Source organism: Schistocerca americana, chromosome 8, assembly GCF_021461395.2.
Source record: "Schistocerca americana isolate TAMUIC-IGC-003095 chromosome 8, iqSchAmer2.1, whole genome shotgun sequence".
Taxonomy (NCBI): domain Eukaryota; kingdom Metazoa; phylum Arthropoda; class Insecta; order Orthoptera; family Acrididae; genus Schistocerca; species Schistocerca americana.
Window position 1 is genome coordinate 226,341,112 of NC_060126.1, and position 14,145 is coordinate 226,355,256.

General features: G+C 42.4%; 1 protein-coding gene across 1 annotated transcript; it reads right to left on the minus strand.

Moving 5' to 3' along the window:
* Window positions 1–6,363: 6,363 nt before the first annotated feature.
* On the minus strand, window positions 6,364–9,502 carry LOC124545272 (trypsin delta-like). Its single transcript, XM_047124154.1, has 2 exons — window positions 9,110–9,502; window positions 6,364–6,873 (listed from the first exon to the last, which is right to left on the minus strand). The coding sequence occupies exons 1-2, from the start codon at window positions 9,473–9,475 to the stop codon at window positions 6,475–6,477; spliced, it is 765 nt and encodes a 254-aa protein (XP_046980110.1). The 5' UTR covers window positions 9,476–9,502; the 3' UTR covers window positions 6,364–6,474.
* Between the last annotated feature and the right edge of the window lie 4,643 nt (window positions 9,503–14,145).

Consider the following 14,145-nt stretch of genomic DNA (forward strand, 5'->3'; position numbering starts at 1 on the left):
CGTCAATTTGGCTGTTCTGTTGGTCAAATTTCGCGTCTACTTTTCATCCAGTGGGCGTGAAAGTTCTGCTGACGTTAATCTAAACTCTTCGCGTAACTGTGTTGCGTTCTCAGAGCATTGTGTAGCGACTGCACTAATTTCATCTTTAAGTAATTTCGTTGTAGCTGCTTGCGTATTATTTAACTCTTGAGCCACAGATCTAATTTCTTCACTACTATTCCTAGCACAAACCTTAATATCCTCACGTAATTGTTCTTTAGTATCATGACATTGCACGGCAACGGCTGCAATCTGTTCATTAATCTGTTTAAAGTTCTCATTAATTTGTTCGATCGACCTGTCTTGTTTTTCATTTAACTGTTTGTAATTGTTGTCTAATTTTTCATGAATTTCATTAATTTGTTGTTTGAGATGTTCATTAAGTTGTTTGAAATTGTCGTCTTGTTCTTTCTTCGACTGTGTAGAATTGTTGGGTATCTGCATTTGTCACGTTTTCTGTAACCATTTGGTCATTCTGTAATTCTTGAAAAGGTTTGCCAATCGGATGTGCACTGTGGGTCACTACCTCGGAATCAAATAAATCTGACGTATTTTGACTACATTGTTCATCTTCGTGAGAAAAATTTATCTGTTCACAATTCAAATTTTGCAAAGCGGGTGTGTTAAACTGGGCAGCGTTCATTGTATCGGAACGTGCCGCGTCATCAATTGTTACATTTACTCTGGACATAACTGCATTTGTTTGCTCATCATTAGGATCAAAATCAATATTAGTGATCGGTACGCACTGATCATCTGTAATTAGGGGATTTTCACTATTAGACTGAGTGTCGCTAGTATTATCTGTCAAACTATTCGAGTCAGCTATTTCACTCATTGCACATCGCAATGTACTGTTAACAGTTTTTCGCAGCATTTTTTTCACAAATCAAAATCAAGCACAAAAATTAAACAAAGACAAAGCAAAAATGGAACAAACACAATTACAACAAAGAGCAATAAATTGCCGATTATCTGTGAAAGAAAGAGTGACAAATTAGTAAATGCGTTGCGCCAGATGCAAACTACATTTAAGTAAATAAGAGTAGATATATGACTACTTCTCAGAGATTCACAAAGAAATACGATCCTGGCCGGTTGTCGCCAAGTGTAACCTCCCCACAAAAAATTGTAATAAATAATAATAATAAATATGAATATGATTCTAATTTTTGTGTAACCTCAGAACAAAATTGGTTCCCATTTATAACCTCCCTACAGAAATTCATTCACATATAATGTACCCACAAAATTCTTTTCTCATCTAATGTAAGCTCGAAACAGAAAAAGTCCTAAACCTCGTAATAGAAAATAAATTCAGTAATGTGGCAAATTTTGGACGACAGCAGTGCTGCGTTTTGGCCCTGTAAGATCATTCAGAATAAAAAAGCAAAAATTCATACCTCAATAAAGTCGCCAACTATCTGCTCTTACAATAAGTTTTTCCGGCACAGCTCTGTGCAATGCTGGCCAATAGATTTGTCATTTACGAAAGGAAGCAACTGATTTTTCTTCTGCAACAATCGCAATGATCATGGATTGGAGAAATTAGTAAATTCTTTAAATTGAAATGAATGCTTGTTAGAAATTACTTCATATCACAAAGATTATTATTAGGACATTTTTGAAAGATTTACATGGCAGTTTACATAACATTACTAGATATGCATGAGGCTGCTTTTTACCTTATACAATAATACTCAGGCTCCGGCATCGCTGCACCGCGACCGGGCCAGCCAACACGATACACCATACCAGACCAGAGCAGACTCCAGACTAGCAACAACTTACTGCTACGGCTACACAGTTCGTACTGTCAACACTGCTCTCTGGTCAAAGATTCTCTTATACCTTGCATATCGCAGGCAGCGCATGAGCAATACATCGAAATTACATCTGCTCGGACCTCTTACATAAAATTACATCTGCATTACATTTGCTCGGGCCTCTTACATAAAATTACATCTGCTCGGACCTCTTACAAACTATTCTGAGGCTTCGTGTAGCATAAGGTTTTTGTCACAAATTTTGACAGCATAGCGCAATTATAGGGAAAATTGATATTCGATTTGTTGGCCCTTGATCCGTTGATACGGTCTTGAGCCCAGCTAATTTACTGATTCGTAATCTCACCCAGAAAAACCTTAAAGGTTCATGTTAGTCGTGTGACGCATGCTGGCTAGTTTTCCTCTTGGTAAGAAATAGAAAATGAGGGTTCCTTCGGTTTGAGATTGACCCTTGGCGGCCTCATTTCATCTTTTCTCCCCCCCCCCTCCCGCCCCTCGCTCATTTGCTGCCCCCCGCCCCCTCCCCCGCCGGACCACGTGGAGTGGACGGGTCGGGTCTGAGTACGTTGCGAAAGGGAAACACGGAAATTGGTCGGCCCGTCGGCTGTGTGGCCCGTTGGTTCTATTAGTACCGAGACTACTTAGCTGTGAGTGTACCGCTAGTTCAAAGTGTTCAAATGTGTGTGAAATCTTATGAGACTTAACTGCTAAGGTCATCAGTCCCAAAGCTTACCCACTACTTAACCTATACCATCCTAAGGACAAACACACACCACACACACCCATGCTCGAGGCAGGACTCGAACCTCCGCTGCGACCAGCCGCACAGTCCATGACTGTAGCGCCCCAGACCGCTCGGCTAATCCCGCGCGGCGTACCGCTAGTGGCTGTTTCCACCATGCGCTTCACTGTGCTTCAGCTGAATTGCCTTCCCTTATGGCCATGCTGTGCGTTTTTGGTTCCTTGCGTTACACATTGCGCTGAAATTATGGAATAACGTCTTCTTAGTGTGACAACCGTTGGTATCGCTTGCGCTGTGATATACCCGCCTCAGTGACTCTCGCTTTATGCATCTCAAAAAATTTGTCACCTGTTGTAATTATTCCTAACCACAACTGGTCTGTATAAGTTTTATCCATTTAATGGTTAGTGCTTGTTCCTCACATGTAACTCGGTCTGCTTGCCGTTATATTAAGTGCTACTTGAAGTTTTGCGCCGGCCGCTGTGGTCGAGCGATTCTAGGCCTTCAGTTCGGAACCACGCTGTTACTACGGCCGCAGATTCGAATGCTGCCTCGGGCATGGATGTGTGTGATGTCCTTAGTTCTAAGTCTAGGGGACTGATGACCTTAGATGTTAAGTCCCATAGTGCTTAAAGCCATTTGAACCACTTTTTGAAGTTTTGCCTTACTGTCATTTGCTCACGCCACAAGCTGTCTGGTAAATTAAACGTGGTGGCTGTCAAATCAGTGTTATTTTCCTGTGAACCGTCAGCGCATTTGTCGTTACCATAATGTATAATTAACTTTGGTATTTAGAGATATTGAACTGTTCAGAAGCTCTGTAGTAAATTTCGTTTACATAGTGGTGCCTTGAGATTTTTTCTCGAATTTATTGTTTAATCTTATAACTATTGTAAGAAAATTTGTCGAAGTAGTACATGCTGTTTAAATTGTGTTTTAGATTGTTTTGTGAACTAAGTGCCTCGGAAGACAGCCTTATTCATAGAAATTTCCTTGGTGCAAACAAGTCTCAGGCTGTGTAACCCAAGTGACATATTGACTGTAACATACTGACATTAATAATTTCAGCCTATGCAGCTAAGTTCTTTGGGGAGATGATTATTGCGCTACCATTATAGCGTTGTATCTTACTAAGCGGTGTTTTCGCTGCGCAAAAAATGGATCAAATGGCTCTGAGCACTATGGGACTTAACATCTATGGTCATCAGTCCCCTAGAACTTAGAACTACTTAAACCTAACTAACCGAAGGACAGCACACAACACCCAGCCATCACGAGGCAGAGAAAATCCCTGACCCCGCCGGGAATCGAACCCTGGAACCCGGGCGTGGGAAGCGAGAACGCTACCGCACGACCACGAGATGCAGGCTTTTGCTGTGCAATTTTGAGTAATGTTACTATTTGATTATTATGTAATATTTGATGGTTTTACGCCACTAAGTTATTAAGGCGTGGACGGATTACATTTTCTTAAGTTGCGTCCTGTAGCATACGTTTACTTGAGTGGCATTCATTAACAGCACTTAGGTTTACTAGTTGTGGGTCCGCTCTCTGGTGTAGCACATGGACGTGGGTCCTGTTGCTGTTACGCGCTGCTGGCATTGTTATTTTCGGGAGTGTTTTCGGCTGCCCAACATTCCCCTCGTGGAGCTGTTCGCACTAGTAGCGTATTACTTAAGTTTGTTCAGTCTACACCCTTAATTATAAGCTCTTATGCTAATATTACCCGCCAAATATCTTACGTCTCAAGAATGAGATTTTCACTCTGCAGAGGAGTGTGCGCTGATATGAAACTTCCTGGCAGATTAAAACTGTGTGGCCGACCGAGACCAGAACTCGGGACCTTTGCCTTTCGCGGGCAAGTGCTCTACCATCTGAGCTACCGAAGCACTACTCACGCCGGGTACTCACCGCTTTACTCCTGCCAGTATCTCGTCTCTTACCTTCCAGACTTTACAGAAGCTCTCCTACGAACCTTGCAGAACTAGCACTCCTGAAAGAAAGGATATAGCGGAGATATGGCTTAGCCACAGCCTGTGGGATGTTTCCAGAAAGAGATTTTCACTCTGCAGGGGAGTGTGCGCTGATATGAAACTTCCTGGAAGATTATAACTGTGTGCCCGACCGAGACTCGGACTCGGGACCTTTGCCTTTCGCGGGCAAGTGCTCTACCATCTGAGCTACCGATGCACGACTCACGCCCGGTACTCACAGCTTTACTTCTGCCAGTATCTCGTCTCCTTCCTTCCAAACTTTACAGAAGCTCTCCTGCGAACCCTGCAGAACTAGCACTCCTGAAAGAAAGGATATAGCGGAGACATGGCTTCGCCACAGCCTGGGGGATGTTTCCAGAATGAGATTTTCACTCTGCAGCGGAGTGTGCGCTCATATGAAACTTCATCTTCCGTCTCTTCTGAAATGAATAATAATACCCAAATTTCCAATAAGCTTCAGGTTTTTTACATTAGGCTATTTCAGCCTGTACTTATTTAGCTAATATTTGGAAACTTTGATGATGCTAATGGGTAACGTTTTTTCTCATTATTTTTGCCATCATTTCCGTATTGTATTCATTCCATGCATGAAAAAGAAAAACTTGCTGTATCGGAACCGTAGCCACATAACTTTCATGGTTGGTCTGTTCTGAAGACTGAATGTTTGGACTTGTAATTCAGTAACCACCGCAACTGATGTTCCTATCAAAGGCTGGTCTAACTAATATTTAAATAAATTTAAGTTTATTTTGTGAAACACTTTTCGGAGCTGTCAGTGGCGATTTGTTCTTTTGGTTCTGGGAGAGTACTTCTTTTAATTACTCCAAGGCCACATTGATCTAATCAAGAAGTGTCTCACCTTATTACCTTACAGTTTTTGTATTCATTGCCGATTTCTTACTTGTGGCTTGTGGCCTCTGATCAGCGGTTTAAACCGATTATTTGTAATAAAAAAAGAATATTCCAGCCGCTCATTCCTTTACATGGTTAACACTGTATTCCTTTTATTAGTGTAATGTGTTCTGTAAGTAAATGTGAAATGTCAAAGGAAAAGTGAACGGATTATTTTTTGGGTCCGCCCATCCATGTGTCCTTTTCCTTTCCCATCTTACGTAAGGGGATTTCTGGCCTTCTAGCCTTCCAGAGCTTGGCGTTCTTGAGACCTGACGTACTGGTGAGCACCACTGCCAGCGATCAGTGGCTACACTCCTGCTAAGTCTTGCTCCAACATCACAGAAGGAACATCCAGCTCAGCTTCTCGTAGCCCCACTGCGCGGCCTCGTTCAAACGAAGGGACGTGCTGAGAATGTCGTCTTTGTCGCCTTAAAGGCATTTTTGACTAACGTCAACTTACGACTTCCAGTAAAAAAGGGTAACTGACACTTACGGCCGTTACAGTGTGTATTTAAAGCAAACCCGATTTGGATCGCTACTAGCACCACTCTTAGTCGAGTGGCGCGAAATCAGAACACGCATCATGTCTGAGATATAGGAACACGTCTACCAACTTTCGTTTATGTCACACAGTACCTTCTTGGTGTTGTGACTTTTCTCAGTCAGTCTATATAACTCCTTGACCGTGAAATGAGATGGCCGCAGCAGACGTGTGAATTTGTTCTTCCACCAGGTTTCGAGTGTGTGTTCTGTTGATTTCATCTTACCAACAACAGTTGTGTCGTGCACAAATATAAAATTTAAATTTTGTTTTCTGCTTTTACTTCAGTAGTGGTAATCTGTTACAAAGTTTACGTTCATTAAGTGCTCACAGGATCTCTATATTCGCCAACAACAACAAAATTGGTAATTGGTGTATAGCTATTTATTTCTGAAAGGTCATCTTGTATACAACAGGATCCTTCTTGTCAAAACGTGCAGATGCACATTGCAGAGAGCAGCTGTGACCCAGAAGGCCTTAGACACCTGCTGCAGAGCGGATCCAGGAGCGCAGGTTGCCGACGTTGGCGTAGACGCCGGGGCTGGCCTCGCAGGGGCTGACCCCCCAGGAGACGATGCCCACCTGCGTGCTGCCGCTGACCAGGGGGCCGCCCGAGTCTCCGCTGCACACGCTCTGGCCCGCGCTGCCGGCGCACACCATGCGGGCCGTCACGGTGTTCACGTTGGCGAAGATGCTCTGGCAGGTGGAGCGCGCCACGATGCTGATGTCCAGCTTCTGCAGGTTGCTCGGGGCCGGGCCGTCTGTGTACGTGGATCCCCAGCCAGTGACGGTCACGGCCAGGCCTCCGGCGGGGTCGTAGCCGTCGGATGGGAGGCCGACGGCCTGGGCGTTCGTGCCGAGCAGGGATCCAGACACCTGGAACAGGAGAGGAAGCAATTCTTATTTGTGTCTGAATGGCAGCGATGTAATTCTGACCATTGTACACAATCTTAATGTGCAATTATCCACTGCGTGTTTATTTCTTTCACTCTTGGAGTGATAATGTGGAGACTGTCTAGAGACGACTGTAAATGCTAAGCTGATTATTTATGATTCCTCTCTGATATTAATGACGTAAGCACTCAGACTGGTATCTTAACAGATGTATGGAACTTCCTGACAGATTAAAACTGTTTGCCGGACTGAGACTCGAACTCGGGACCTTTGCCTTTCGTGGGCAAGTGCTGTGAGGAAGTTTCATACCAGCGCACACTCCGCTGCAGAGTGAAAATCTCATTACAGAAACATCCCCCAGGCTGTGGCTAAGCCATGTCTCCGCAATATCCTTTCTTTCAGGAGTGCTAGTTCTGCAAGGTTCGCAGAAGAGCTTATGTGAAATTTGGATGGTAGGAGTCGAGGTACTGGCAGAACTGAAGCTGTGAGAACGGGTCGTGAGTCGTGCTTGGGTAGCTCAGTTTGTAGACTAGTTTCCCGCGATAAGCAAAGGTCCCAAGTTTTAATCTGTCAGGAAGTTTCATACAAGCGCACACTCCGCTGCAGAGCGAAAATCTCATCCTGAAGATCTATGGACTCTACACATTCATTGTAGTAGAACTGCTTTCCATCATATGGTATAATTTTGCTTCATCAAACAATTTTTGTTTACATTCTTCAGACATATCTCTTACAGGTTCCAAAGTTATTATATCTTACGATCTCTGAGCTCATCAATCTTTGCAGTAACACATAAATCATACGATTCCCAGATTTTGGAGTAATATTACCAAGTAGGTCATAATATCGAACATTTCGTGATTTCATCACACAAATGTTTCTACTTACACATTTGATATATTTTCATTATTGAGTAGTACCGTTTGCCATTACAGCTGAACGATGTCTCTGTCTTCACAGAATTAACACTTCTCTTTTAATCAGCTCCAGGTAACCTTCTCCTGTATGCGCGTTGCTGTTCTCCACTGAAAGTGGAATTCCTGTCTGTGGTATCTAACATCTCCGTCGAATAATCCAATGAAATTGTTTTTATGTACACAGCACCATAGCCATCCAAGACTCCCTAAAGAGCTACCTGTGCTAACCGATAAACTCTTTATCTACATTTGGAAAATAAGTTGTTCTACACTTTTTCTTAGTGGCTTTCTGAATTTGATTCAGTATATGTTGGATTCTAGATCAGTAAAGTCAGTTCAAATGGCTCTGAGCACTATGGGACTTAACTTGTGAGGCCATCAGTCCCCAAGAACTTAGAACTACTTAAACCTAACTAACCTAAGGACATCACACACATCCATACCCGAGGCAGGATTCGAACCTGCGACCGTAGCGGTCGCGCAGCTCCAGACTGTAGCGCCTAGAAACGCTCAGCCACTCCGGCCGGCAGTAAAGTCAGTGGCACAAACAAATCGATTCATATATTTGATATGTAGCTATATTTTATAGTCTTCCAGTCCTAAAAACTTAGCGGACTGATTATTTCTGTATGCTCCTTAGAACTTTTAATTCTTGTTTACAATTGTCACCTAATCGTAGACGCAGACGAAACTAATCATCCCAACATGGGAAGTAGGTCACTACCCATAGTTACATAGCTCTTCACAGGCCCTTAAAGATGACCTTGTGTAGCATTTTAAATCCATCTAAATTTAAAATTAGATGCCGTTTTTTTTTCTCTCAGTAGTGTTACAAACAAATCAGTCACTTACCGAATGTAAGACGTATCGCTGCATAACATAATAAAGTGTTATCAGAGTTAATTCATATTTCCTGGTGATGCAAGTGCGTTACAAATAGAGAGGAATCATGTTGGGGCTTTATTTCGAAGATTATTGTTTACTATAGCTCAACATAAATGTTTGGACTTGTTTATACATATAAAAAATATAAACTGTCCACTGATGTCAACTCTGCATCAAAACCATATGTCCCTTTGTACCTGACATAGATAGATTTTCTCAAATCAGGAAGAGGGGAGTTGTATGCCGTATAAACAGGCACTGATATTATTATAACTTGACATTTTCATGACCTTCTGATCGAGGGTGGCTCTACTTTGCACACAGCGTATGGTTTATTTAGCACAACATAGCCCCTAATGAAATAGGAGCTGACTAAAAAATTGGTCTTACGTGCAAGGCCTTAGCGAGTTACTCACCTGAACGACGGCAATGTCGTAGTCCACCGTGTTGCTGTCGTAATATCCGTGCATGTAGCCAGAGGAGGCGCTCAGTACGGTGCCACCGCTTCCACGAATAGACGATCCGGCTCTGAAAGTCATCAGCAGGAGGCTCATGCCGTCCACACAGTGAGCGGCCGTCAGCGTCCACGTGGAGCTGATGATGGAGGCTCCGCAGATGTGCGAACCGCCATACTGGAAGGACAGCTGCCACGGGTAGTTGGCGATGTTGGCGTTGCTTCCTCCGATGATGCGGCTGTTGCCCCTGCTCCAGAGCCTGGTGCGGGCCGGCAAGGCTACGGCAGAGCCGAGCAAACACACGAGCAAGAGGGCGAGGCGCTGCATTCTGGAGGCGGTAGCTGCAGGCTGCTGGCGCCGCGCACTATTTATACTGTAACACGTGCACAGTCATAAGTAATTGCAGTCTCTTATCAGACTTCGGGAATTCTCGCTTATTGAGCAAAAGTTAATGGTTCTGTTTTATCGAGCGTGATAAGTTGCCACATAGGTTTTTCCTGAGGTGTTCCCACAGTCACTTGTAAGTGGTTGAGATAATTAGTTCTAAGGATTCAATGTTCTCCCTGAACTTTCAGTAATGCGCAGAAAATGCAGTTGGTGCGTAGTTTCCGCATTGGTAAGAAACTACCTTCATCTCGTATGTATTTTACCGCTAAAAACTTCAAGAGACCCTCACTAATCAGCACCCTATTTTTCGTGTGGAGGAGAGATCCGAAATTTTTGATCCCTATGGCACAGTCAAGCACATAAACAGTATTTTACTTCTGCTTTGAGATTCCCTTGAACAGTGTTCTATGTGTCAAAACGTGAAGTTCTGGTTACGGAATAATTTTTGTGTTTTGAGGAAAAATGTATTTTTCTGAAGCTTTTGGCACATAAACTACAGAAAATACCAAATAAACCGTCTGCGACATTTCCATGAAAATGCTCTGGTGTTATAAAGAATGGAAAATGACATTTCAGGCGAACAGCATTGAAAACTGTAGAATTTATGAATGTTTTTCTTTTTTTTAATTGTGAAAATTCATAGTTAGTTGATTTTGTCTACGCAAAAGTTGCTTCATTGTTGTGCTTCTTGTGGTGTTCCGTATGGAGTCTGGTTCAACGCGGCTTTCCGCGCTAATCTATGCTGTGTGAGCTTCTTCATCTGTGAGTAACCGCTGTAACCTACATCCGTTTAAACCTACTTGCTCTTTTCACGTCCTCGTCTCAATCTTCAACTTTTACCTCCCAAACATTTCCCCATCAGCGAATTGACATTTCCTTGATGCCTCACGATGCGTCTTATCAACTGCTCCCTTCATTTAGTCAAGTTGTTCCATAAACTCTTATTTGCACAATTCGATAGAGTTCAGTATTTAATCGATCTACCCATCTAATCTTGAGCATTCTTCTATAGCCCCACATCTCGAAAGTGTCTTTTGTTTACTTGTCTGAAGCGATTATCCTCCTCGTTTCACTTCTGTACACTGCTAAGGACCAGATAAAGCCCTTACAAAATCGAACGTATGTTTTGAAAATATAAACTCTGTAGTCCTTCGTGTAAGTTTGAATTAACCCAAAGTTTTTGTCTTCATTTTTATACAAGAAACTGTCCTGTGAAATTAGAGGAATCAGTCTGAAACATTATGTACAATTAAGCATACGATAGATTGGTCTAGTGACAACACACTAACTTACTTGTGACATCTCCGTTTACCTATCTATTCTCTTCGGTGGCCTCTACATTTTATGGTAAAATTTATCGGAGGGAAAATACTTCCCAGAGTGTAGTATTTTCACATTGGCAAGTAATATTTCGGCGGCAAGATAAATCAAATCTTTCAGTGTCGCAGGCATTGTTCGTTGCATGGTTTTGTATATTCTGTCATCGTAATTTTCCTCTAATTAGTCTGATCGAAATAAGGAAGAAAGACTTTGCGTGCATATAAGGTTACAATTTTCTCTGATCTCCACGGTCACTCATTCGAGGAACTGGAAGAGTTTCTTTCCTGCCTTGTTAGTACTCATATGTAACAAGTACAGTAAAAAGATGGCTACTTGCCTGTATCTATAGATTTAAACGCTGCTGGTTGACGGGAACCCAGAAGTATAACAGTGAAATGTTTAGTGACCTTGTTAAGTCACTCGTAGGGGAAAACATTTCACAGTCAACATCATTATACACTACTGAGTTTGGCCCATGAGGCAGTTCTGGTCTGTCAGCCGACCCTTACCTCCGTCTTCACAAACATGCCTTTTTTATCGGTCTGTTATCAGTAGCTTGTTACGGTTGCGGTTCCTTGCTCATTTGAATGGGATAGTAGAGTCTTTTTTACCTGGATTCCTGGAATTTTCCCAGTACTGAGAAATACTCCAATTCCCATGAAATGCAGTCTTCGTGGATGTGATTCAGTCTGCTGCAACCTTCAATTTTTCTGAGAAACTTCGTTGCTGTGACCAGAGATCAGATCATGTCATTGCCTTTCGACGCCATATTTAACTGCCATACAGAGGAGACGAGACTGCCGGTGTCTTGTAAAATTTTATCTTTGTCACTGTGCGGCTAATTCTCGACAATAGTTCTGTATTCACTGGTTGTATTCACGTTGCAGCCTAGATTATTAAAGGTCAATATTTGTTCACGGCACTGCCATCTGCGTATAAATTTTATCTCACAACTGTTATTCCCAAGTTAGTTTTTGCGATTCCACCCTTTTATTGTTTGAGCTGTGTTACGTAACAAATCGACTGGTTTATGTAGGTCATATTCAGATGATGCTGTAAAGGCATTGCTATGGGAAAGGACTTGGGCATTAAAAGCTTTGTCGTTGGAGGAAGCTGTGAACCTGGAGCGGTCTTTGAAGAGAACTTCGATAGCTTGCATCAGGTACACCGGAAAGCTTTTATCTTACATGTTTCTCACTATCTACTTCATTTCATTCTGATATCTTGGTATCGTCGATGAATGTAATGTGCTCTTCAAACATTTTCTCAATAACTTTAACGTCGATTTCAGAAGAATACCGGAATCATTACAAAAATCAAAGTAAATCTTAAGAGAGATAATTTGTTCTACATTTCATTTTATACCCATAACGTTCATCAAGAAATAACACAACAAATTTATCGTTCATACATTTCATTGCTAATATATCAACAACCATTCTTCGCGAAACCACTGCGAAGTGACTGGAAGAGAGTTTTTCTCTCGTACGACCTATTAGGACTTCTTCATGTTCCATTCCCGTGTGCGGCACGGGAAGAATGGTTATGGTTATGAATCGTGTAACTAGCGTTATTTGGTCTTCGTGATCGCTACGGAAGTGTTAGATGTGGAGTTGTATTACATTTCCTTATCATTTTAGGCTTTCACGGCCGGTTTTTTTTGGTGAAGACTTCCTGACTACAAAGGCGTGGTCGATATATGGAAGTGTACTCTGACGTTTCGCCTGTGAGTGTGGGAGACATTTCGGATGGAAAACGGCAACTGTGTCAAGGGCTATAAGGGGTCCTGACTTTATTGAGCTGCATAGATGGCATCATCATTCGTCATGTGATGCAAGATGATGATGGCGCTAACGTCCTCGATTAAAGGTAATTAACTGTCATTTTGTTGCCACCTAAGTCGACCTTCTTGTCTGTTTAAATTATAATTATATTTGTAAAACTCTATGGCCTGTCTATAGATTTGCGAATTGCAATGAGTTTTTCTGGTTAAAACGGTCATCCCACTGAAATTTATGTCGTGATTTCCATCCCTTCTGTTACGGCCTATGTCTCAGTACGTCATTCGGGGCAGTACCTTTTGTGTTCGAGTAAGCGAGTCTTAGTACTTCTTTCTGTGACTAGACTGCATACTGGCCGACAACTCTAAGGAATTTTATATAACCAAGGGGTTCCTAGTGGCTGCCACACATCTTTCTCCTTTCGTAAGCATTCTTTTATCTTTTTAGTTGATCAGAAGATTGACTCATATGCTTACGTGGATAGTGGTTTCCCAGTGCGAAGCGTGATCTTGTTAACAAACCGAAGGAAAACGTTCCTCGTTGGTAGTGGTTAGTCCTCACCAGTGCCGGGTATCTCTGCTCTTGGGTTGAGTGCTCGGTCCGCACTATGCACGGATATCTGAAGGAACACTGCATCGTCTTCTTAACAATACAGGCACTGCAATGCCGTATTTATCCGCCGACATCGAGCAAGCGGTTTTCGAGCTAAATGTGTCACTATACGGGAATATATGTAACGAGTGTAAGTGTTGTAGACACATGACTGACGACATATGGCTGTGAGTCGTGCTCGGATAGCCAAAGGTAAGGCAACCACTCGCGAAACGTGAGTCCCAGTCACGCAGAGATTTTCACTGTTGTGACTCCGTTCTAGAGCTGATGGTTGTCCAAATTGACAATCGCGAATACATCTAATGTAGTGTAATTAAAATGTCCTCTCCTGTATGGGAATTATGTAATGTGTGTACGAGTAGAGACTGTGACACAGGGATGACGACATTTGGAAGTCCCTGAGTCTCGCCGTGGATAGAGCACTGATAGTCAAAGTTTATTCAGCTGATGATTGTACGTATTTCATGTACTGAATTAAAAAGTTGACACGAGGTTTTCATTGTCACGTCCCCCTGCCTATAAGTGAAGTTTGGTGAGATTTTGTCGGACCCATCGTCTCACTATTTTGAGCTCACGTAATTAACAGACGTCACCCTTGCCCCTTGAAGGTGTAACCATTTTTCTTGTCAGTCAGCCTTAAATCATTCATCTGTCTAATACATAAATCACTTCGAAATTTTATTATTACTGTGCACCAAGGTTTTAGTGATACCTGTAAACTAATATGCTTTTAGTTTTGCTACATGAGGACTGTTTGTGCCAAAACATTTTGGCAACACTGTGCAAGCAAGCAAATTCCGATTACGATGTCTGATCTAGAATAGCCTTTTGTTGCTCTACTTTTAAACGTGAACATAATTCTGCAAATTGTTTTTGATGTATGTGATACTAGTTAAC